Source organism: Saccostrea echinata, unplaced genomic scaffold (assembly GCF_033153115.1).
Source record: "Saccostrea echinata isolate AGI-Se365-2 ecotype Australia unplaced genomic scaffold, CSIRO_AGI_Sech_v1 ptg000025l, whole genome shotgun sequence".
NCBI classification, from domain to species: domain Eukaryota; kingdom Metazoa; phylum Mollusca; class Bivalvia; order Ostreida; family Ostreidae; genus Saccostrea; species Saccostrea echinata.
In genome coordinates this window covers 21,000,158-21,026,997 of record NW_026889774.1, presented here as the reverse complement: position 1 = coordinate 21,026,997, position 26,840 = coordinate 21,000,158, and the positions used below count along the sequence as shown (strand labels likewise).

General features: G+C 34.9%; 1 protein-coding gene across 1 annotated transcript; it reads left to right on the top strand.

Annotated features, from left to right (window-relative positions):
• Positions 1-21,379: 21,379 nt before the first annotated feature.
• LOC133192706 (uncharacterized) lies at positions 21,380-23,285 on the top strand. Its single transcript, XM_061328701.1, has one exon. It carries the CDS (start codon positions 21,594-21,596, stop codon positions 23,256-23,258), a length of 1,665 nt encoding a protein of 554 aa, XP_061184685.1. The 5' UTR covers positions 21,380-21,593; the 3' UTR covers positions 23,259-23,285.
• The last annotated feature ends 3,555 nt before the right edge of the window (positions 23,286-26,840 follow it).

Here is a 26,840-nt window from a genome sequence, read left to right as displayed (position 1 = left end):
GACTCAGCTCAGCCTAATCTTCTTTCTGTGAACAGAAAACAATGATGTCAAATGAATACTAAGACTTCAGATGCAATGAGAAATGCTAAAAATATCTGCTAAGAGCAAAGATTGAATCTTACTGTCATTTTGGGGTAAGGCTGCAGTTGATCCCTCCACTGAAGACTCTTCCTCCATATGTCTGTTTCATCTTCTCCTCAAGATTGAAATCAGCTTAGCCCTCTTCCTTTGAACAAAAAAGACAAATGATCAATTAATTGCTAAGGCTTCAAAAGTAAGAAAAGGCAAAAAAAGCTCAAGATCAGGAATCCAAAGGTACAACAAAAGCAGCTTGTTATTTACCATTTTAAACAATGTTGGCCACTGGTCATATCTGGACAATGGACTTTTCTCCTTGTGGCTTACCTCAGTTTGTCTGTATCCATCATCAAAGTCCCTGAAAATATACAACTGACAGAAGATTAGAAATGATCCAGAATCATTGTACATCAAAATGAGTTGTAAATTAAGTTAACAAAACTGGAACAATCAGTAAGGGTAGAGACATAAAGGGGGAAGGGAATATGGTTAGTCATATTAATAGAAGGGAAAGGAATAGAAAGAAATAAATACCAAGGAATATATACATCTCACCTTTTTACTGGTTTCTTTAAGAAGAAAACTTAAACCTCTACCTTGAAACTCCCTGACCTCTAATGGGCTCCTTCTATCGCTCCTTATGATTAGGTCACTCACCTTTGAATCCTGTCGAGGGGAAGTCAAGAGGTCAAAACCAAACCCAGACCGCATCAATTGACATGTAAAAAAAATTGGGCAGCAAGTGTTACCATTTCTTCCAGTGATGGCTGCAGTTGAATGGGAGAGATACACCTTAATACTACAAGAACCAGCATAGCCTAATCTTCCTTCTGCAAACAGAAAACAAAGATGTCAAATGAATACCGACTTCATATCAATATTCAAAAATATCATATCAATTTCTGCAGAGCATACAAAAAGGAATCTTACCCTAATTTCAGGAGTTGGCTGCAGTTGATCCCTTTGTTGACTCCTCCTCCTCCATACATCAGTCAAATCTTCACCTCGAGACTGACATCAGTTAAGCCCTTTTCCTGTTGACATAAAAGAAAAATGATCAACTAATTGATAAGGCTTCAAAGAGCGATAAAAGGCCAAATAGTACAAGAACAAGAATGCAAAAGTGTAACTAATGCAGTTTGTTACTGACCATTTTGGCCAGTGTTGGTCACTGCTCATCTCTCAGCAATGGACTTGTCTTCTTCTTTAGCTTGCCCCAGTTTGTCTGTGTCCTTTGTTAAAGTTCCTGAAAATATACAACTGAGAGAAGATTAGAAATGATTCAAAATGATTCAACAAATCACAGAAATCCATTCAAGCAAAATCACTGTAAATCAACAAGCTGGAAAATTTGTTCACATAACGGGTACACTTAGTAAGGGTAGAGGCATAAAGTAGGGAGGAGACATGGTAGTAATGTGAATAGAAGGGAAAATAATGGAAACAGAAACAAATACAAAGGAATAAATACATCTCACCTTTTTACTGGTTTCTTTAAACAGAAGACCCAAACCTCTTCCATTAAACTTCTCTGTCAGGCTCTCTGGTTGCATATGTGGCCCCATGTGTTGCTCCTTAAAATCAGTCCTGCTGTTTTGAATCCTGTCAAGCAAGATGGCTGCAGTTGAATGGGAGAGACACTCCTTGCCACAACAGGATCTGGTGCAGCCTAATGCTTCATCTGCAAACAGAAAACAAAGATGTCAATGCATTGAATACTAAGAACTTAATGTCAAGTGCAAAATGCAAAAAAATTTTGCCAAGGGCAAACTAGAATCTTACCCTCATTTATGGTGTAGGCCACAGTTGATCCCTATGTCAACTCTTCCTCCACATGTCAGTCCCATCTTCACCTCAAGATTGACATCAGCTTAGCCCTCTTCCTGTTGATAAATAAGACAAATGATCAATTTATTGCTAAGTCTTCAGAGAATAATAAAAGTCAAAAGATTTCAAGAACAGGAATCCAAAGATGCAACAAATACAGCTTGTTACTTACCATTTTTGACTAATGTGGGCAGATATCTGGGCAATGGACTTCTCTTTTAATGGCTTGCCTCAGTTTGTCTGTGTCCTTCATCAAAGTCCCTGAAAATATACAACTGACGGAAGATTAGAAATGATTCAAAACAATTCAACAAACTACAGAAATTCATATAAGGAAAATCATTGCATCAAAATTAGTTGAAAAATAAGTTAAGAAAATTGGGACAGTTAGTTAGGGTAGAGGGGATATGGTTAGTAATATTAATGGAGGGGAAGGGAATGGAAACAGAAATAAATACAAAGGAATAAATACATCTCACCTTTTTCCTGGTTTCTTTCAGAAGAATACCTATACCTCTTCCTTGAAACTTCTCTGTCAGGGTCCCTGGTTGCAGATGTGGTTCCATTCGTTGCTCCTTCAAATCGGTCCTGCTGCTTTGAATCCTGTCAAGCAAGATGGCTGCAGTTGAATGGGAGAGACACTTCTTGCCACAAGAGGATCCGGTGCAGCCTAATGCTTCATCTGCAAATAGAAAACAAAGATGTCAATTGAATACTAAGACCTTCATGTCAAGTGCAAAATGCTAAAAATTTTTGCCAAGAGCAAACAAGGATCTTACCCTCGTTTATGGTGTAGGCCACAATTGATCCCTATATCGACTCTTCCTCCACATATCAGTCTCATCTTCACCTCAAGATTGACATCAGCTTAGCCCTCTTCCTGTTGATAAATAAGACAAATGATCAATTCATTGCTAAGTCTTCAGAGAATAATAAAAGTCAAAAGATTTCAAGAACAGGAATCCAAAGATGCAACAAATACAGCTTGTTACTTACCATTTCTGGCCAATGTGGACCAAGTATCCGGGCAATGGACTTCTCCTTTCTTTTGGCTTGCTGGAGTTTGTGTCCTTCATCAAAGTCCCTGCAAATAAACAACTGACAGAAGATTAGAAATGATTCAAAAAATTTCAAAAAATCATAGAAATTCAGTAAGCAAATTAATTGCACATCAAAATTAGTTGAAAAAAAATAAGTTAAGAAAATTGGGACAGTTAGTTAGGGTAGAGGAATAAAGAGGAGAGGGGATATGGTTAGTGATGTTAATGGAGGGGAAGGGAATGGAACAGAAATAAATACAAAGGAATAAATACATCTCACCTTTTTTTCTGGTTTCTTTAAGACAAAAACCCAAACCTCTTCCTTTAAACTTCTCTGTCAGGCTCCCTGGTTGCAGATGTGGTTCCTTGTGTTGCTCCTTCAAATCATTTCTGCTGCTTTGCATTCTGTCAAGCAGCATGTAGAGCCTGAGTCTCGGCACATCTTCCAAGGCCAAAAATAAAATTAGCTTTGTTTGGCGTTGCCGGCCGACTCACCTAAATCGGTGCGGTCCGAAGAATTTTTTCAACAGATACTGATCATAATTTTTATTTCGTTATATCCATCCGGATTTAGGTGTTTGTACGCTTGCATAATATATACAGAATGGGAAAACGCTTGATTGATCAAACAGTTTTCATTTATAAGCGTCTATGTGATGTTGAATAAATGCGTATCACGAATCCAAGCATGGCTGTCGAAAGCGGTAAAATGTAAACTCGGTATAACAGTATAAGTTGATGGCATGACTCTCTGTGGTAATGTGGTTTTAAAAGTAAACTGATGAATAAGATATACCAGTTCGAAATAGAAATTTCACGGTACAATGTCCTCTCCGATTTGCTAGTCTAGTGCCATGCTTGGATTCGTGCACATGATTCGAATTTACACTAATTTAATGTCAGTGATTTTTAATACTATGTATATTAAAGGTTTAAAACTGATAGGGTTTGAAAATCAATGACAAAACTGAGAGAATCAATTCGGACTGTGGTTGTTGTTAAACTATCGGAAACCCGTGACGTTTGGATTCTAACAACATGTACCATTTCTGAAATTTAAATTAAAAAAAATATTTTCCCTACCTACCGACCCGAACGTATAAAGGCCAAGTCGGCAACGCCAAACCAACAATATTTTAATTGTGGCCCAATGATGGTTGCAGTTGAATGGAAGAGACACTCCTTGCCACTACAGGATCCAGTGCTGCCTAAATCTTTTTCTGCAAACAGAAAACAAAGATGTCAATTAAATACTAAGAACTTCATGTCAAGTGCAAAATGCTAAAAATTTTCACAAAGAGCAAACAAGATTGAATCTTACCCTCATTTATTGTGAAGGCTACAGTTGATCCCTACATTGACTCTTCCTCCACATGTCAGTCCCATCTTCACCCGGGGCAATGAACTTCTCTTTTTCTTTTGGCTTGCTGCGGTTTTACTGAGTCCTTCGTCAAAGTCCCTGTGAATAAACAACTGACAAAAGATTAGAAATGATTCAAAACAATTCAACAAATCACAGAAATTCAGTAAGCAAATATATTGTACATCAAAATTTGTTTTAAAAAAGTTAAGAAAATTGGGACAGTTAGTTAGGGTAGAGGCATAAAGAGGAGAGGGGATATGATTAATAATGTTAATGGAGGGGAAGGGAAAGGAAACAGAAATAAATACAAAGGAATAAATACATCTCACCTTTTTTCTGATTTCTTTAAGAAGAAAACCAAACCTCTTCCTTTAAACTTCTCTGTCAGGCTCCCTGGTTGCAGATGTGGTTCCTTGTATTGCTCCTTCAAATCAGTTCTGCTGCTTTGCATTCTGTCAAGCAGCATGTAGAGCCTGAGTCTCGGCACATCTTCCAATGATGGTTGCAGTTGAATGGAAGAGACACTCCTTGCCACTACAGGATCCAGTGCTGCCTATATCTTTTTCTGCAAACAGAAAACAAAGATGTCAATTAAATACTAAGAACTTCATGACAAGTGCAAAATGCTAAAAATTTTCACGAAGAGCAAACAAGATTGAATCTTACCCTCATTTATTATGAAGGCTACAGTTGATCCCTACATTGACTCTTCCTCCACATGTCAGTTCCATCTTCACCCGGGCAATGAACTTCTCTTTTTCTTTTGGCTTGCTGCGGTTTTTCTGAGTCCTTTGTCAAAGTCCCTGTGAATAAACAACTGACAAAAGATTAGAAATGATTCAATACAATTCTACAAATCACAGAAATTCAGTAAGCAAATATATTGTACATCAAAATTTGTTTTAAAAAAAGTTAAGAAAATTGAGACAGTTAGTTAGGGTAGAGGCATAAAAGGAGGAGGGTATATGGTTAGTAATGTTAATAGAAGGGAAAGGGAATCAAAACAGAATTGAATACAAAGGAGTAAATACATCTCACCTTTATTTCTGATTTCTTTAAGAAGAAAAACCAAACCTCTTCCTTTAAACTTCTCTGTCAGGCTCCCTGGTTACAGATATGGTTCCTTGTGTTGCTCCTTCAAATCAGTTCTGCTGCTTTGCATTCTGTCAAGCAGCATGTAAAGCCTGAATCTCTGCACATCTTCCAATGATGACTATAGTTGAATGGGAGAGACACTCCTTGCCACTATTGGATCCAGATCAGCCTAATTCTCCTTCTGCAAGCAGAAAATAAAGATGTCAATTGAATAGTGACACTTCATACCAAAGGAGAAATACTGAAAATTTCTGCAAAGAGGAAAATGAATATGGAATCTAACCACCATTTCAGGAGTAGGCTGCAGTTGATCCCAGCTCCAGTGACAACTCTTCCTTCATATTTCAGTCCCATCTTCACCTCAATATTGAAATCAGCTTAATCCTCTTCCAGTTGACAAAAAAAGACAAACGATCAATTGCTAAAACTTTAGAGAGTAAAAAAGGCAATAGAGTGGAAGAACAAGGATGCTATGTGCAAAAATGCAGCTTGTTACTTACCATTTCTGGCCAATGTTCATCACATATTTGGGCATTGGACTTCTCTTGTTCTTTTGGCTTGCCTGAGTTTGTCTGTGTCCTTTGTCAAAGTCACTGAAATAAACTGACAGAAGATTAGAAATGATTGAAATCAATTCAACAAATCAAAAAACATTCACATAAAGCAAATTCATTGCATATCAAAATCAGTTGGAAAATAAGTAAACAAAATGGGGACAGTTAGTTAGGGTAGAGGCATAAAAGCAGGAGGGTATATGGTTAGTAATGTTAATAGAAGGGAAAGGGAATCAAAACGGAATTAAATACAAAGGAGTAAATACATCTCACCTTTATTTCTTGTTTCTTTAAGACAAAAACCCAAACCTCTTCTTTGAAACTTCTCTGTCAGGCTCCTTGGTTGCACATGTGGTTCCTTGTATTGCTCCTTCAAATCATTTCTGCTGCTTTGAATCCTGTCAAGCAGCATGTAGAGCCTGAGTCTTGGCACATCTTCCAGTGATGACTGCAGTTGAATGGAAGAGACAATCCTTGCCACAAAAGGATCCAGTGCAGTCTAATCCTTCGTCTGCAAACAGAAAACAAAGATGTCAATTGAATACTAAGAACTTCATATCAAATGCAAAATGCTAAAAAATTCCACAAAGTGCAAACAAGATTGAATCTAACCCTCATTTCAGGAGTTGGCTGTAGTTGATTGCTCCACTGATATAACTCTTCCTCCACATGTCAGTCCCTTCCACCTCAGGATTGACATCAGATAAGCCCTCTTCCTGTTGAAGAAAAAAAGACAAGTTCAATTAATTGCCGAGTCTTCAGAGAGTAACAAAGGGCTACAGAGTGCAAGAACAGGGATCCAAAGGTTCTAAAATACTAGTTTGTTACTTACCATTTTTGGCCAACGTTTGCCACATATCTGGGCAGTGAACTTCTCTTCTTCTTGTGCCTTGCCTCAGTTTGTCTGTGTCCTTCTTCAAAGTCACTAAAAAATATAAAACTGACAGAAGATTAGAAATAATTGAATACAATTTAACTTTTTACAGAAATCCACATATAAAATCATTGTACATCAACATGAGTTTGAAGAGAAATTAGAAAATGGGGACAGAAAGCTAAGGTAGAGGCATGAAGAGGGGTGGGGATATGGTTAGTCACGTTAATAGAAGGGAAGGGAATGGAAACAGAAATAAATACAATGGAATAAATACATCTCACCTCTTTCTGATTTCTTTTAGAAGAAAACCCAAACCTCTTCCTTGAAACATCAGGCCCTCTGATTGCTAATGGGCTCCTTCTGTTGCTCCTTATGATAGGTCCTGCAGCTTTGAATCCTGCCAAGGGTAATTCAAGAGGTCAAAATCCAACTCACTCAGTAATTGATGTGTAAGACATAGGGAATTTGAGCAGCACGTAGAGCCCAAAACTTACCACATCTTCCAATGATGGCTGCAGTTGAATGGGCAAGACACTCCTTGATACTACAGGACTCAACTGATCTTCCTTCTGCAAGCAGAAAATAAAGATGTCAAATAAATATTACAAATAAATATCAAATGAGAAATACTGAATAATTTCTGCAAAGAGTAAATGAAGATGGAACCTTACCATCATTTCAGGAGTACGCCACAGTGGATCCCTCCATTGAAGACTCTTCCTCCACACGTCAGTCTCATCTCAAGATTGATATCAGATTAACCCTCTTCCTGTTGACAAAAAAAGATAATTAGTTTTCATTGCTATGGCTTCAGAGAGAAATCAAATGTGCAACAAATAGAGCTTGTTACTTAACCTTTTGGCCAATGTTTGTCTGTGTCCATCATCAAAGTCCCTGAAAATACACAACTGATAGAAGGCTAGAAATGATTCAAAACAATTCAACAAATCCCAGAAATTCAAACAAACGAAATCATTGTACAACAAAATTAGTTGAAAAATAAGTTAACAAAATAGGGACAGTTAGTTGGGGTAGGGGCATAAAGCGGAGAAGGGATATGGTTAGTAATATTAATAGAAGGGAAGGGAATGGAAACAGAAATAAATACAATGGAAAAAATACATCTCACCTTTTTTTCTTGTTTCTCAAAGAAGAAAACCCAAACCTCTTCCTTGAAACTTCTCTGTCAGGCTCCCTGACTTCTAATGGGCTCCTTCTGTTGCTCTCATGATAGGTCCTGCACCTTTGAATCCTGTCAGGGGGAAATCAAGAAATCAAAACCCAACTGGGTCAACATCAACTGACAAAATGTAAAAAGCAGGAAACTGTATAGCAAGTAGAGCCTGAATCTTACCAAACTTCCAATGGTGGCTGCAGTTGAATGGTAAAGACACTCCTTTCTATGGGATACAGGTCAGTCTAAACCTCATTTTGCCTATAAAGATAACCAAGACATCAACGGATTACTAAGATTATATATCAAATGAGAAAGAATAATTAAACATAGGTAATCAAAGACTACAGAGCTCACCTCAATGAATGTTATCTTTGAGTAGGCAAAGTCTGCCACTAATCTAATAATCTAGTAGCGTGCATTGCTTGATGCAACATTTATGCAAATTTGATCTAATAGGAATTGCAGTTACATGGGAATTAATTTATCTTAAAACTTTGAACTAGTCACTCTTCCAGAAAATGTCAAGTAAAATCCAGCATCAGAAGCAAGTTTGAGAGTGTTCATCTCTTGATGCATTTATCCATGCAAGTTTGGTATAGGTAGAGCTTGAATTTACACTGGAATGAATCTGCTCCAAAAACTCTAACCTGGTAACAAACCTGAAAAATGTAGGTCAAATCCAGCATCTGAAGCAACTCTGGTAGTGTGAATCCCTTGATGCAATATCTGTGCAAGTTTGGTTCAGATAGACCTTATAGTTTCTTGGTAATGGACCTGATCCAAAAACTTTAACCTGGTCAATCATCTGGAAAATGTAGGTCAAATCCAGCATCTGAAGCAACTTTGGGAGTGTGCATCCTATTCCCTTGATGCATCATCCATGTATGTTTAGTTCAGGTCAGCCTTATATAGTTTCTTGGTAATGGACTACTCCAAAAACTTTAACCTGGTCACTTATCCAAAATTGTAGGTTAGATCCAGCATCCGAAGAAAGTCCAGTAGTGTGCATGCTTAGATGTATCATCCATGCAAGTTTGGTCAACATAGGACTTATAGTTACTTTAGAATGAACCTGCTCCAAAAACTTTAACCTGGTCACTCATCAAGTGCTTGACAAGATTTTTTTAAAAAAAATTTCCTATATATTCCTTTGTAAAACTTTGATCTCCCATTATGGCTCCTCCCTCTCCCAGGGGTCATCATTTGAGCAAACTTGAATCTACACTACCTGAGGATGCTTCCATATATATATGACCAATCAGGGCTTTGCTGTTCCTGAGAAGAAGATTTTGAAAGATTTTTCCTATATATTTCTATCTAAAACTTTGATCCTCCATTATGGCCCCACCCTACCCCCAGGGGGTCATGATCTGAACAAACTTGAATCTTCACTACCTGACGATGCTTCCACATTAATATGACCAATCAGGGCTTTGCTGTTCCTGAGAAGAAGATTTTTAAAAATTTTTCCTATATATTTCTATGTAAAACTTCGATTGTCCATTGTGGAACCACCCTAACCCCGGGGGTCTTGATTTGAAGAAACTTGAATCTTCACTACCTGATGATGCTTCCATATATATATATGACCAATCAGGGCTTTGCTGTTCCTGAGATGAAGATTTTTTAAGATCTTTCCTATATATTTCTATGTAAAATTTTGATCCTCCATTGTGGCCCCATCCTACCCCTGGGGGTCATGATTTTAACAAACTTGAATCTTCACTACCTGAGGATACTTCCAAATAAATATGACCAATCACGGCTTTGCTGTTCCTGAAAAGATTTTTAAAGATTTTTCCTATGTATTCCCATGTAAAACTTTGATCGCCCATTGTGACCCCTCCCTACCCCATAAGGTCATGATTTGAACAAACTTGAATCTACACTTACTGAGGATGTTTCAATATAAATATGACCAATCATGGCTTTGCTTTTCTTGAAAAGATTTTAAAAGATTTTCCCCTATGTTTCTATGTAAAATTTTGATTGTCCATTGTGGCCTGGCCCTACCCCTGGGGGTCATGATTTGAACAAATTTGAATCTTCACTACCTGAGGATGTTTCCACATGAGTTTCATCTTTCCAGGCCCTGTGGTTCTTGAGAAGAAGATTTTTAAAAGATGCTATTAATTTTTCACTAATTCTTAATTATCTCCCCTTGGAAGAGGATGTGACCCTTCATTTGACCAAACTTGAACCCCTTAACTCAAGGATGCTTTTTGGCAAGTTTGGTTAAAATTGGCGCAGTGGTTCTGGAGAAGAAGTTGAAAATGTGAAAAGTTTACAGACAGATGGACGAACAGACGTACTACAGACAAAATGAGATCAGAAAAGCTCACTTGAGCTTTCAGCTCAGGTGAGATAAAAATGAAAGAATAATGTGGAAAGTGTAACGGTCAAGGTCAAATGCAGTGTGACAGATGGAAGGATGAAAGAACAAGGACAGAAGGATGAAAGACAGATGTGACAAACACTTTAATCCCCCAGCAATTATACAAGTCAATCTGCTCAAACAAAATATAAGAGGTATTATGAATTTGATTTCCATGTCCGAGTAAATTCTTTGGTAAAGGTAAGAAAAAAATTTAAAATCACTAAAAGATGCAAAATGTTCTTTTTTTTCCACCTACACTTACTGTAGATTCCTTGTTTTACACAAGTACTTTTAAATATGGTGAAATGGTCCTTAGTTGTCAAATAGCGAGAACAATAATTCATGAGTAGATGATTTTACATGCATTTCAGCACAATAAAAAATAAAAGTAATTTTATTTTGCGGGTGGTGCTTCTTGCAAAATTTATGCGATAATTAATTCCTCGCGTATATTTTGGGAATCTACAGTATGAAAAGCTTAGATGTAACGAGTTTCTTGATTCATTACACTGCAACCTCAGGGTTCTTCTATTTTTCTATACCCTGAAATAGTTATATGCATTTCATGAGTCAATCATTATTGGCCGCAGCCACGGCTGATCTCTTTGTGGTTGTGTTAGAATGTGCACATGGGGAAAAGAGACGTTATTTTTTATTGCTTCGTTGGAATAATTCCTTATTGATAACAAACATAAAAGTTTTAAATAAAAGCCCTAAAAATTTGCTTAAAACTAAGTCTAAATAGTAATTATGTTTCAATTTGTTTTTTTATTTCTCCTCAGACATATATTAATTTAATGATTTTACAAGAAGTTATATCATGAACTGCTTCCTAACATGGGCATGCGTAAAATATAAAAAGAAAACGTATTGAGTTTCCGGATATGAATTAGAGTGCCTAAAATAATTAATAAATTGGAATAAGAACTGAATTTGGTTTTGAATTTACACAGCAGTTGCAAGTGACACAATGAAATTTTTTCTGCACTTCACACACATATCTACAACTTATCACGTGACAAAAATCCAGGGCATCAGCACGTGAAGCTTGTGTCTTTTTTCTCAGCATTCAGACATTCATAATAAATTATTTTAGATATTTGTTGCATTTGTCCTTGAATCAAATAATTTGATGATAATTGTTCCTATCCATTATTGCAGTCTGATTTTCCTATTAATTAATTTATTTTTATTTGAATAAATATCACTGAAAACTAGTGTAAAAATGCACAGAAAAGTAAAGCAAGTTTAAAAATCTATCATATACTTTTTGTTTGATTTTTTCTTTGGACTCTTTCTTGTGGAAATTCTTCACAATGAAATATATTTTTGCGGCCGATTTGATGTTTTGAATCAATTTAACTTGTTCATATAAATATAGCTTTGACTTGATTTATCAACTATTTCAAAGTGAAAAAAGATTTTGTTTACTCAATTTTTTGAAAGAAAAAAAACTAGAAATATGTCCATAGGACATGAAAGCCCCTCCAAGGATTCATCAGTAATGAAACATGGATTTGTATTAGTGCATGAAGTTTGATGAAAATATTTGGAATAGTTTCTTTAAAACTGAGTTTTATACACAATAAATAGTCATGTCAAAGGTCATTGGAAAGATCAAGGTAAAAAAAAAAATTGGACACAGTCGACAAATTCTCATCAAATAATGTATCAGTGCATAAGCTTACATAAAAAATATCTAGAAAAGTTTCTCTGAAACCAAGCTTAACACAAATTTGAAAAAAAGTAAAGTCAAAGGAAAGGCCAAGGACAAAAAAGTTGATGAAGTTGGATATATCTCCTCAATATGTTTTAGCATATGCTGATTAATAAAAAATCTTGATTTGTTTCTTTGAAACTTAGCTAACAAAACTTTGAGAAAAGCGAGATCAAGGTAAAAGGAAAGGTCAAGGCCAATGTTGATGCCATTGAATAGCTCTCATTATGTATAAGCTTATGAAGTTTGATAAAAATGTCTTGAATACTTTCTTTAAAATTTAGCTACACACAAATTTGAAGTCAAGGTCAAAGAAAAGGTCAAGAATGTTGATGTAAATTATATAAAGTTTGATAAAAATATATTGAATAGTTTCTTTGAAATTTAGCTATAAACATAGATTTGATGTCAAGGTCAAAAGAAAAGCCAAGGTAAAAAGAGTTGATGCAGTTGTAAAGCTCTCACCAATATGTATCAGCATATAACGTTTGAATTAAAATATCTTGAATAGTTTCTTTGAAAATGAGCTTTACACTATTTTAAGAAAAATGAGGTCAAGGTCAAAGAAAAAAAAATGTTGATGAAGTTGAACATCTCTCATCAGTATGTATAAGCATATAACATTTGATAAAATATCTTAAGTTTCTTAATTGAGATAATCACTTATTTAAGAAAAGACATCAATGTCAAAGGAAAGGTCAAGGTAAAAAAATGTTGATACAGTTGAATAGCTTTATATCAATATGTATCAGCATATGAAGTTTGATAAAAATATCTTGAATATTTTTCATTGAAACATAGCTAAACACATATTTAAGAAATGTGAAGTCAAGGTCAAGGGAAAGGTCAAACATATTAAATGAAGTTGAATAGTTCTTAACAGTATTATCAGCATATATTGTTTGATAAAAATATCTTGAAAAGTTTCTTAGATAGTGAGCTAAACAATTATTTAATGAGGTCAAGGTCAAAGGGAAGTTAAGATAAAAATGTTGATGCAGTTGAATAACTCTCATCAAGTTTGATTGAAATATTTTGAATAGTTCCTTTGAAACTGAGCTAAATGCCAAGTGTGATGGAAGGACAGAAGGATGTTAGAACAGAAGGATGGAAGATAGACATAAAAACAATATATGCCCCAGCCATATTCATGGTGGGGCATAAAAAATAATGAATTCTAGAATCCAATAGAACAATTAAAAATTTTACCTGTTTAACCAAAAAAAATCTTTCCCCCCTCAATGATACTTGTACCCCCAATCCCCTAAAACTTCCTTTTCAGAAACCCAGTGATGGTCCTGCATTTTTTATTGATTTTTTTTTCTTTGGATATAGCGATCTTTTTTTGGGGGGGGGGGGGGGGGGGGGGGGAGGGGGGGGCTACATCTGTACATAACTTAGTTAAGCTTAACACTTGAATATATGTATTTTTAAAAACTTGATCAGCTGTTGATTGTTAACCAATACACATTAACATACACCCTGTAGAAACTGTCCTACTCAATAGATTTTATATTCCTCATATATAGACAGGCTTAAACTCATGTATCTCACATTATTTTCAGTCTTATTAAATGAATCACTCTCATCGAACTTCATGAACTTAGCTCACCAAGACCAAATTTTAATATACACCCAAAAATCTACGGAAGACGAGAGAAAAGAAAAATTGGGAAAAGGCAGTTCTAACTCTTTGTTTGTTAAACCATTCACACAATTGCAAAGACATACACTGGGCAACTGTACGATTGTTCGTTTAACTTTGCCATTGAACCCACAAACTGAAAAAAAATCCTCTCCTTGTTACAATACATATTATATGCAAAAGCAACGTTTTATATCATAATTACTCACAAAGAAACAATGTTTCTCCTCTTTATATGTCATCCGTTTCAGGAACTCTTAAGGAAAACTGAAATTATAGAAATATCTAGAAAAGAATTGCCCGCCATTATACTGACTGTTCATGGCACGCTGCTCATGTGCTACCGGAAGTAAATGTATTTATAGACAAATGCGCGGGTTTTTTTTGTTTGTTTGTTTGTTTTTTTTTAACTCTCGGGTCAACAAATAAGATTAGGTCTGTAAAGAATATTTTTAAACTGATTATTAAATTGTAACTAAAATTACATGTTAATCCAATTTTTAAAAACTTTTTTCCGATATCGTGATGTTTCGGAGGCGGGGGTAAGTCGTGAATGAAATAATCTGGCTGAAAACTTATCTTTCGTCTTCAAATACTCATTGCTTATATGTTCATAAGAAAAGAATACGTACTTCGATAATAAACTACTCTACTAAACCCCGCAATGCTAATAAATATGCGGCATATTACGATAATATACCCGGTATTTTTGCATTCCTTTTTTTTTTTGACAATTTTCAGTGGATTGTGCTTTACATACACGTATCCCATATAAATAGGCAGCTGTTGAACTCCTACAGATATTAGGCCTTAAACCTTATTTCCTATCTGTATTGCTCAGGGTAACATAAACGAATTTATAAAACCAAATGCATGTACATGTAGTATTAGCACACAATCTTGCCGAAAGTACAAAAGCTCACTTCGCCAAATCCACATGTAACAATCCGCCCCCCCCCCCCCCCAAAAGTAAGGGGTGACTAATAGGAAAAAAATTAGTTCCTACTACTTGCATTCTTTGTAAATCCACTGACCGCTAGTATGATCCGATGATTGTTCGTTTTTAAACTTTACGGTTAAACTCACTAGTACGCCTCTCTCACTGTTACAATACATTTCACAGGCAAAAAGAAAACAAAAACAAAAACAAAAACATTAATACAATATAAATACTCACAAAGAAACTATTTTTCTTCTTTTTATAAGTAATTCATGTCTTGAAATATTCAGAATCAGTGAAATGTCTGGAATTAAGAGTATCGTCAACCACTTTACTCATAACGTTAACACTGCTCAGAATTCAACACTGTTCACTACTTAGAATCAGATCTGCACTGGATATTTTAACCTAGACAGATAATTGAAAGTTAAAAATAATCAAACTAACTATACTGACCAAATTTTTTTTCTTCATTGGATGTTTGATTTAGAGAGAGAGAGAGAGAGAGATACCCGTGTACGTAATTTGGCTAACTTTCGTCCAAAATAATAGGTATTTATACAGATCGTTAATTTAACATGTGCTTAGACTATGCTTTATAGTTTTTTTTAACTGTTTGAAAAATAATTTAATTTGATAGTTCAATATATCATTTCCTACCCGTTTCCCAGATTTTCCCCAAAACAATTCTTACAATTCTCAATGTCAGATCTCTTTTTAACCAGAATTGTATAAACAATAACTTCCAGTGCTCACATTTGTAGCGTTTGACACTGACATATAAGTATATTTTATCATACCTGCATTTTTTGGCTTTTTACTTGTACCATGACATGCATGTTTTAGTATTTTTTTTTTATAAATGCATTATGAAGTGATTAGAATTTTTTAATTATTTTTTCTCATCCATCTGCAATGTCCTTTCCAACGAAAGCTTATTAGTATCAATCTATGGAGAAAAAAAATTAAAAGGCATTATATAACACCTTTCAAAAAGGCGTAATAACGCGAAAAAAAGCGTAATAACGCCTTTCGAAAAGACTTATTAACGCGAAAAAAGGCGTAATAACGCGAAAAAAGGCGTTATTACGCCTTTTCAAAAGGCGTTATTACGTCTTTCCAAAACGCGTTATTACGCCTTTCTAAAAAGCGTTATCACGCCTTTCCAAAAGGCGTTATTACGCCTTTCCAAAAGGCAATATTACGCCTTTTATTTTCAAAACATGACTAACTTAGCCCCAATCCGGGGGCTGAAATCTTACCCTCGGGACATGAATTTCACAATGAAATATAAGGCTACTTTCTTCAAAAATAATTTAAACATATTGTAATTAGATTTTGCAGGAAAAAACGATTTTTAAATTTTAAAACTTTAAAGTTGGAAATTCCAACTTTAAAATTGGAATTACCAACTTTAAAGTTGGAAAAGCCAAGGTTAAAGTTTGAATTACCAACTTTAAAAAAATATTACGTGGCACTAATACGCTTCCGTACTCCCTCAATAAAGTTTTTATTAATTGTCAAGGGAATTATGTTGGGTTGTGCCCCCCCCCCCCACCTCCCCGCACTGAAATTGCTTTTCCTTGCCTGAAATCAACTGTTTTTACACAGAGTAAAAGGCCTTTATGTTTTTTTTATTAGTATTTCTGATATAAATGCATATACCAACAAATATGACCCAAGATCCTACCAAAAGCCTCCCCCCCCCTTTTCAAAAAAAAAAAAAAAAATCTATTGAATTGCAAGGAAATGTGGGAATTAGATGTATTGTATTTAAGAGAGAATACTCTTTCCTCCTATATTTATTCCTTCCTTGCCTTCACTGTTTAAAAATTCCTGAATCCGCCAATTTTTGTTATTATTGTAATCTATCATAGGGTTTATTCAAGTAAGCATGCGTATTAAAGATATTAAAGATAATAAAACAGGCAATATCATCTATGAGCAGTGGCAGTTGGCAGTGAGCAGTTGGCAGTAAGCAGTGAGCAGTTGGCAGTAAGCAGTTGGATGTCGATTTAAGTTGTTCTTTATAATAGTAATTTACCGCGACATCTAACGACTGTAATTTGTCGGTGTAAGCCTCCGATACATTGAAATGAGATGAGTGAGGTAAAATTCAACAGAATATATACATACCGCTGAGAAGTAATCACTATTGCTTGGAGAATCATATAATGATACGTTTTGGGTTCACAAGAGAGATAACTCCTTATCATTTTAAATGAACAACATTGACGGAGTTATCCTTCTTTGTTTAACTTTAAAAAAAAACGAAATAGAACTTGTTATTGATCAACGAAATTACGTCCCAACGAACCAGGAAATTTTTGGCTACCCACGAACATTGACCCCCACGAATAAAAATGATTCCACAGTATATGCTACAAACAATTTAGTAGTTCTAATCTTCGTTGTGAAGCGCTAAACAAAAATCTTCCCAATGTAGATATTTCTTTGACATTTTGAATACTTAACAATTGTATTAATTTAAAGACACTTGGCTTTTTAAACATAATATTATTTGATATATTGTAATCCAAGATCATGATATACAGGACCTATCTATTCCAAAAAGATGATTTGACTTCTGTGTTAAATGTAAGAAGACTTCTGGGAACCTAGTTTTTTCTAGGAAAGCGTCGTTTTGCACCCTCCTCCCCCATTTGGCACTCAGTGAAATGAAAATTTCGAATCTTAAGGACACATGATACAAAAAAGGATGCCTGGATTGGTATACATTTTTGGACCTATTCTGGTTGTAAATGGTGCAAATATTAGATTTTTAATATAATAAGATATTGAAACTATGAAGTTCAAAATTCTACCTTTTTAAATCTATGCAATTTTTTTTAAACACTTTAGAGGATAATATTGTGAAATTTTGGATGAAGAATTAAAATATGTGCGGTTAAACTTACTCATTTTACCTATGTAAACATGACTAAAGTTGTTATTTTGATGGTTTTTTGAAAGAAAAAAAGTTTGTATCATGTGTCCATAATGTAAGAGGAGTTTTAGAAAGACGATGTTGTCGAAAAGCGTTTTTAGACCCCCAGTTGGCCCCAAGGGTGAAAATAAAATCTTATTGTACATCTATAAGACACCATCAATCATTATCCAAAAGATGATCAGCTGATACTAGTACTTAAAATATAACAGGGGTATGAGAAAGAACATATTGTGTGACAGACGGACAGGCATGATCACAGCCATGCATGTCTAAATTTATTCTTGTATTTTTTATTTGAATGATATATTTATCAAACTAGTTTTTACGGCAAGTTAAATAACTATTATACTCCCACTTTCTAAAGAAATATACCTAATATTATGTTTTCTTTTGAGGCCCTTTTTGTTCATCCGTCTGTCACACTATCCTCTTTCTTAAACTCTTCTTATATTTTAAGCCGTAGCCTAATCACCTTTTGGAATATGATTGGCGGTGTCTTGTAGGTTTCAGAATTTTCATTTCAACCCCAAAGGCCAATCTTATTAAAATTAGATGTTCCTAATCCGCCACCGAGAAGATCAAATTTTAATTAGATTACCTAGGGGGTCGAAAGAGTCTTCTCAGAAGTCTTCATAATTCCTACATTTTACGCAGTAGCCAACTCATTTTTTGGAATATACTAGAAAAAAATGAAGTTATTTTCCCAAAATTCGCAGTAGATCAGCTAATTTAGAAACTCATTAAAAAAAAAAACTCTTGTAAACTTACATAACGAGGGTTGTGAATACGAATGAAGAAGTGTTAAGGAGAATACTTGACAAAACTGTACATTGTGTTAAAAATGAATAAATACTTGAAGAATGAAATAGACACCAAGTTGGTATAAAAAAAGTCAGATGTTCAAAGTCCTTTGTTGAAATGTCCTCTCTTGCACAATAGATATCTCTATTGTGGAAGGTATATTTCTCAGAGAAAAAAGGCTATCTTAAGTTATAGAGCATTCGATATAACTTTTTTAGAGAGATAATTTATCTGTTAAACATAGAAATTGATTATCATGGAGATATATCTATTTCACAAAAGAAATTTATATTGTAGTAGCATAGAGACAACTCATGATGACGACTTAGAGTTATTTCTTCGACTTCATAGAGATGAGTGAAATAAACAGATATCTAATGACAATAGAAATATCTCTTTAATCTAATATTACCCCCTTTCTGTGGACAACATCTATATTGTAGTTTGCATTGTAGATCTTAGTAGGAAAAGTTACTGCTGAAAGCAGATCTCTACTTTTGACGGTGTTCTTTCAACCACAAAGTTGAGAACATTCAATTATTCTATCTTGTCTTATATGTACTACGTATGTTCCTCATTGTACCTATCTGTTTACTTATATTAGTGCTTTACAAATCCGAAGAGTACCTATAAATAATCACAAGGAACAGAAAGTTATAATTGTAGCCTTGTTGGTAAGCAAGAGCATCAAAGGGGGAGTTTCGATAAGGCTGTTTTTCGGCCCCTCAAGAAATATAAAGAAATTGTGATATGTTGTAGATTAAAGTGTTATTTTCCTAAAAATATAAAAAAAAATATACTGCACATTATCTGGTCACGTGATAATTAAAAATTTACGTATACCCTCTTCCCTATATTTTTGGAGGGATCATATTTAAAGGGAGTAATGGAGTTTATTTAACGTCAAAATCATAAATGAAATATTACAAATGGAATAAAGACATCAAATAACCATTTCAGTGCCGATAGTGGACTATTATTGTTAATGCAGTGCTTACAGAATGCGTGAATAGATAGCCAAATGATAAAAAAAAACAAACTAAAATACATTGAGTGCATGTCTTCTATTCATTCTTGAACTTAAACTATTCATACGCATATAAAGAGGTGCATTATGTTTTCAGCAAAAATGAGACAATCCAGGCAAGCGAGGACCTACATGTAATTCCTCGCGCTTCCCAACTTCCTTATGTTGTTTCACCAACTCTAGTCACTATTTGATTTGCTAGACTATAGCCGCAATTTAAAATACATTTGTACATACTAAATGTATGTGTTCAAACATATCCTGCAGAAACGTACAAATCAACATCCAGTCTTAGAAGTAATCTACGTTCCCTACATGTAGACCACACGGAATTATATGTGAACCTTCTCTAACAGATTGAAGCGATTCTATTCAAAGGAATGGCTATAACCATATCCATGATAAAGAACGTTAATGAATGGACTGATTCTTAAACTTCTCTTTAGTTCAGTCAGTCATTGAAAAATGTAAGATCCGGCATCTGTTACAGTTCTGGTAATGTGTAACCCTAAATGCATCATCGGTGTATATTTCTTCAAGATAGGGATTATAGTTACATGAAAATGAGACATGCTCCAAAATATATACCCTGAGCATTCATCAAGAAAATGTAAGTCAGATCTAGCATCTGAAGCAAGTGTGACAGTGTGCATCCGAAGATGCATCATGAAGCACGTCCTCTCAACAAGTGCTTATAGCTGCACTGCTCCATAAACATTAACCTGCTTTAAAAACATTAACCTGGACATTCTATAACTGAAAATGCAGCATCTGAAACCCGACAGATGGCATGAAAACACACTAGATCAGGCGACTCTGATGATATGAAAAAATTGATTAAAAACTTTTAATAGCCTATACGCCTATAACGATAGTATTACAGAAGCTCCCCCAACTTCGTGTAGGTGAGCTAAATATATGACGTTAACGTTATACGCGGGCGACGAAATAAGTATGGAAATAACGATAGGATACGATTTTGTTTTCTTATGTCAATATTTTCGAGAGTTCTCTTTGGTTTAGAAAAAATATGCTACTTTTGGCTTTGTATTTTTACACGGCGTCAGATCAAGTAACCAGGAGCTTTTAATTTTAGATATGCAAATTTTAGACAATTTTCAATTTTTGGATATGAAGTGCACACGCGACACTTATCATATTTTAAGATATTAGTGTGCAGAGTATATCTAATTACTGAACAAAACTAGGTGAGTGTCCCTCATGCACTTCATATTCTAACCATCGATTTATAAATACCACCCTCTTATATTTTCCCATTAGCCTAATGTTAAAGCATTTGAGGGTACATCTAAGAATGTGCCAACTATGGCGTGAATTTATCTCATATAAACTTTTGAAATATAAATAACAAAAATTAACATATATATCTTGAATTCTAAACCAATTTTGAAAAAATAAACGAATTTTATTTTTATGAAAATAAGTGGGCCGATAAGCGGCCTTATCGAAACTCCCCCTTTCTTCTTACCTATTTATTTGCAAATGTGCATTGTAAAAAAAGACTTTGCCTTAAAGCTAGAAATTGTTAAATTTATTGAAGCCATAACAAACTATAGACAAAAGAGACCCATGCGAACTGTTCCTAACTATAAATACTTTAAATACTAGTTAAAATACATTAGTATTAGTAAACCCAGTTAGAGCAGGAAGTTTGTGAGTAGATAGACGCCATGATACAAGGTAATGCAGAATTCAGTAAACAATATCAGATGAATATAACTTTTTAAAGATAAACGGAGAACTTTTCGTAATCTTCATGTACATATTCTGTTAGCTGGACAGCAAACATAATATAAAATCAGATTAAGTCATTTGTTCTTTTTTGACCAGATTCCTAATATTATGCACGTGCTGTGTCACAAACAAGAACTGCGTTGTAGGATTTCTACAAAAGAAAGGTCACTCAGGAAAGAGAAACAGTTATAACACCCCACCGCTGGTATAATGCATAATGATAACGCGTCTTTGAACGTGCATGATCGAAACATCAGTATAATCTTGATACTTTATTAGCGATTGCAAAAATCAATGGAGAGTTACCAAGAACAGTAACTGCATTTCAAAATAACTTTATCTTTTACAATTATACATAGCCAAGAATAATATGGAACCTGGAATACACCCCCAGGATGCTATAAGATGTGATCTCTGTAGGGAACACACAGTACAGATGTACTGTTCTCCATGTCTCACAAACCTCTGTAAAAAGTGTGTCGGGGAACATTTATCTAACAACTTACAAAAACATGATATAGTGGACTTTTATTTGAGAAAATCAAAATTCAATTTCCCGCGGTGTGACATTCACCGGAAGGAGCAGTGTGAGATGTACTGTGTAGACTGCAACACTCCTGTTTGTCCACACTGTGTCACATCAATTACACACGAGAGACATTGTTTCAGATGTATACAAGATATGCTCAACTCAAAGAAAGAATTTCTGGAAAAAGAAGAGAGCAGAATTAGGAATAGTATTTATCCAAAGTATGCAGATGCTTCAGTTGATATAAAAACCCATTTAAATGGCCTAAATGAGGAATATGGAAAACTTACATGCGCTGTAAACAAACAAGGAGAAGAATGGCACAGAGAAATTGATGTGGTCGTTAAAGCATTGAAAGATGAAATTAATCAGGTGAAACAAAGACACTCAGATATTATGCTAAGGAATTTAAACTTTATCAAAAAATTGACATCAGGCATTGAAATTACTCTATCTCAAATCAAGGAAATTCTGAAATCAAACGATGTATTGAAATGTTTGTCTTTTGAAATATGCACTGAGGACTTCCAAAAAGATCCACCCTGGGCTGATGTTAAGCTACCGGCGTTTGTTCCACACAGTTCTCCAAGACAGCTCTCCAAATTGTTTGGTTCTCTAACACCAATCTCCATAACAACACAAGGTTACAGTAAGATGATACCGGATTCTGCACCCTCTTCGCCACTGAAACAGCTGCTTGATGAACCAGCTCTTATAACCAGCATTTATACTGGATACATATCGCTGAATAATGTTACCTGTTTGAATGATGAAGAAATCTGGATAGGTAACTTGACCAGTGAAATAAAATGCTTTAATGTTAGTGGCTCATTGCTGAACAGCATTTCCACAAAATCAGGAAAAAGTGCCATGGATCTTGCATTAACGAATACAAATGATCTTCTCTATACTGACACAAATACAGGAACTGTTAATATTGTGAGGAATGGCCAAACAGAGGAGTTAATCCAATTGCAGGATTGGGTTCCTCAAAATCTCTGTGTTACTTTCCATGGCGACATCTTGGTTACCATGTACAATGTTGATATAACACAATGCAAACTTGTCCGTTACTCTGGTTCCACAATGAAACAAACGATTCAATTTGATGACGAGGGGAAACCTCTCTATTCCGTGAACAATATAGTTAAACACGTTAGTGAGAACAGAAATCTGGATATCTGCGTCGCTGATTGCGGTGCTGGGGCAGTAGTGGTGGTCAGTCAGTCAGGGAAATTGAGATACAGATACACAAGTCAGACATCTGTTGCCAAAAAGAATCCTTTCAAACCTCATGGGATCACCACAGACAGCCAGGGTCAGATCCTGACAGCAGACAGTGATAACCATTGTATCCATATATTAGACCAGTATGGCCAGTTCCTTCGTTCTATAGATAACTGTGATTTATGTCATCCATATGGTATATGTGTTGACAAAGATGACAGTCTATATGTAGCTCAATTTACAAGTGGGAAAATTAAGAAAATTGAGTATATGAAGTAGTTTCAATGAAACATGAACCATACGAATTTCTTTTTTTTTTTTATTTCACCTGAGCTGAAGATTCAACAAAGCTTTTCTATTCAAACAATGTCCGGCGCCTGTCTTGCTTCTAACATTTGTAAAATTTTCACATTTTCGACTTCTCTTCCAGAACCACTGGGCTAAATTCAACAATTCTCTTGTCACAAAGCATCCTTGTGTTAAGGGGATTCAATTTGTTCAAAAAAGGGCCACGCTTTTTAATGGAGAGATAATTTAGAGATAGTTAAAATTGGCGGGGTATTCAAAGGTCTTAGCCAGAAATAACGAAACTGATGCGAAAGCTTTCTGATTTAGTGTAGTTTAAAGTTAATTCAAATAAAGGCCCCCGGGGACCTGGTGGGACATGTTAAAGTATAGGGAAAAAATCCTTTAAAATCTTCTTATCAAGAATAGCAGGGCCGTAAATAGTCATATTAATAAACGATGAAAAAGGTGAAGATTTCAAACAGTGTTCAATCTAAAAAAAATCTATAAACAGTACAAATCTATGAACAAGGCATAAAACACGGACCCCCGGAAATTATAGGAGTAAGCGTACCTTGTCGACTGGTCACGATTGCCGTAAGCTCTATGTATTTATCAAGTAGACGGAATATTCCGTAGTCAAATTTAGGGAAAAAGCAATTGGTATGAAACTCGTCAGTCAAAATACGACTACTGAAAGGTGATACTTGCTAACGAGGACATGGTCATAGAATTTACGAAATGCCGACTTTATACGAGGTTATTGAAATCCCTAAAACATCGACTTATCTGTCATTAGTCTGCCTCGGTTTAAAATTAGATCGTACTCAGATCAAGCTCTTGGGGATCTAATATGTTGTAAAACGTTAATGCCGTATGCAGGTGATAGCTGAATATTACTACATATGTTAGGAAAATTGATGATGGAAAAGCTGAAGTCATCTCGTTTGTCATACAATTTAGGTGTTAGTTGGCCCTTATCGTTTTTAGTCAGTTAAACATCCAAATATGAAACAGATGAGACAGACTGTGCTATCTTGGTATTTTTTATTTCGAGTTCACTGGGATATACCGAGTCGACATATGAGTAACCATTGAAAAATGATAAGACGTCGTCAATACATCTGAATGTCGAGTTGAAGGGCACAACAAGTGTTTTCTTCTTCTCATAAAAAGTTTTTGAATAAATAAGTCTTCATAGGAATATGAAAATAGGTCAGCCATGGAGGAGTGAGCATCCCCCTACAGACCGGTCACACCCGCCGTGTGCTCCTTAATTGTCATGATCGGAAAATAACGGAAAAATCCATCCACAATTCAATGTGCAAATAATGGCCTAACAATTAGTATGAAAAACGTCAGTGAGCATTTGACTTAATGATAAATTGTATTTGCTGACAAGGTCATTGTATCGACCATAGAACTTACGAAATGACGACTTTAAACGAGACTGGTGATATTCTTGTTTCATCAACTTGTTTGTCAATAACTTACCTCGTTTTAGAAATTGTTCATACATAGAGCATGCTCTTGCATATCGAATCAACTGAGAGATATAAACCCCGTATGCAGGTGATGAAGGTTTATTGCTGCATAAGTAAGAGAAGTTGAGGATTGAAAAGTCAAAGTCATCACGATTATCATAAAGCTTGGTTGTTAGATTACCATTAACGTCTTTTTCTAGTAAAATATCCAAATATGAAAAAGTTTGTCAGACTCTGTAGTATCTTTTATTTCAAGTTCACTGGGATATATCGTATCGACATAAGAATGGAAATAACCATTGTTAATTAACAATACGTCGTCGATATATCTAAATGTCAAGTTGAAGGCCACAGCAAGTGTTTTCTTCTTTTCACGTATAAGGTTTTGAACAAATTCTGCTTCATATGAATACAAAAATAGGTCTGCTAATAACGGGCGCAATTGGTACCCATGGAAATTGTGATTTTTACAAAGTGATTTTTAACAAAGTAATTTTGTTGATGACCAATCACAGGATATTATTTTTTTTTTATTAAAAAAAAAGTTGCCTATGATATAAAAAAAACCTAATTTTAATTTATCGTGAGGAATGGTTGTATAAAGTATAGAAAAGGTCGTACGTTTTGATGTTACTGACTTTAAAGAATTTGGTGATTTTAAATTTTCCAAATGTTCTTTTGAGTTTTTGAGAATCCACATCTGATTTACACAGCTTCTAGAATATGCTGAAGCACATAACGTCTGAGCCCTCGTTGCGCAGCGGTTAGAGTGTCTGCTCTAGAGTCGCGGAGAAAGGAGATGATCCTTACGTCGCGGGTTCGAATCCCACTGCGGGACATGGAGACTGCATGGTCCTTTGGATAAGACCATATAAACCGAGGTCCCGTGTCGCAGTAGGTGCTGGCACGAAAATTATCCCTTACTGCTCAATAGTCCTGTCTAAATTTGCAGTCCTCCACCGGCAAGTGCAGTGGCGTCTCCATGAGTGAAAAATTCTCGAGAAGGGCGTAAAACAACAAACAAACTAAAACTGCGTCTGAAATTTCTCCTTTACATCAGTTAATATTTTTATTGAAAAGTAAAGATAGGGGCTTGATAGAGCATTTGCTGGACCCGGCAATGTATCTGTCAACAGTCTAAAATAAAACTAATAATTAATATAATATATGTATATTTTAATGATTAAAGACAAAATACTCTTTTTCATAGCTGCCCTAGAATAAAAAGTTGCCACTGGAATTTCCAGATGAATGAAATCGTTATAAAAATTGAACTGTCTACACGGGTATGGCTGAACGGGTACAATTTAAAACTCAACACTGGGTATCGATCTATCCATTTTGCATTTTTATACCTACGTATAGGCCTGGCCTTTAAACACGGACAAGGAAGAGAACATGCGCAGTTCTGAGAAAGGAAAGCCAGAATTGCGGTACAACTTTCAGTTTGGTGTTTGAGGTTCTTTCTACTGTTTACAAAGAAACTGGTAATTTATTTATAATTTATGATAAAAAAGTATATATATCAAATCAAAAGCTATTTAGATAAATAAATCTTAAACTAAAAAATTCAATTCCACACGATTATATTTAAATGTTAACTTTAACGACTCAAAAAGAAAGTACAAATGACAAGAAAAACATACCTAAAACTAACTATTGAAAATGCAACGCTATAATTTGTTTTAACATTTAACATTAGTTTCACGTTTTACGATTAAGAATCGAAAAATAAACAACATTACTCAAGGGAGTTTAATATTACAGAAAATTGGAAATGCCATACTGGTATGTTGCGCCTAAACAGAATTTGTAATAATATACATTGTGCATGTATACCCATAACAACAACAAGAAAATTTATAGTATTATTTCCTTTTAGGAAACCATTGGGCAATATGACATTCACGTAATACTTAACATAAATCTAATTCGCTTCTCTCTCTTTTCTTGAATTTATCTTTATATAGTGTGTGTTTGTATTCATGTTTGTATTCATTTGTATTTTAATTTTCTAAATATGAATTATATAATTGCTACATGTATTACATTTCTCTCTCTCTTTTGTTTTCACCATTAGCCAATTGAGCAT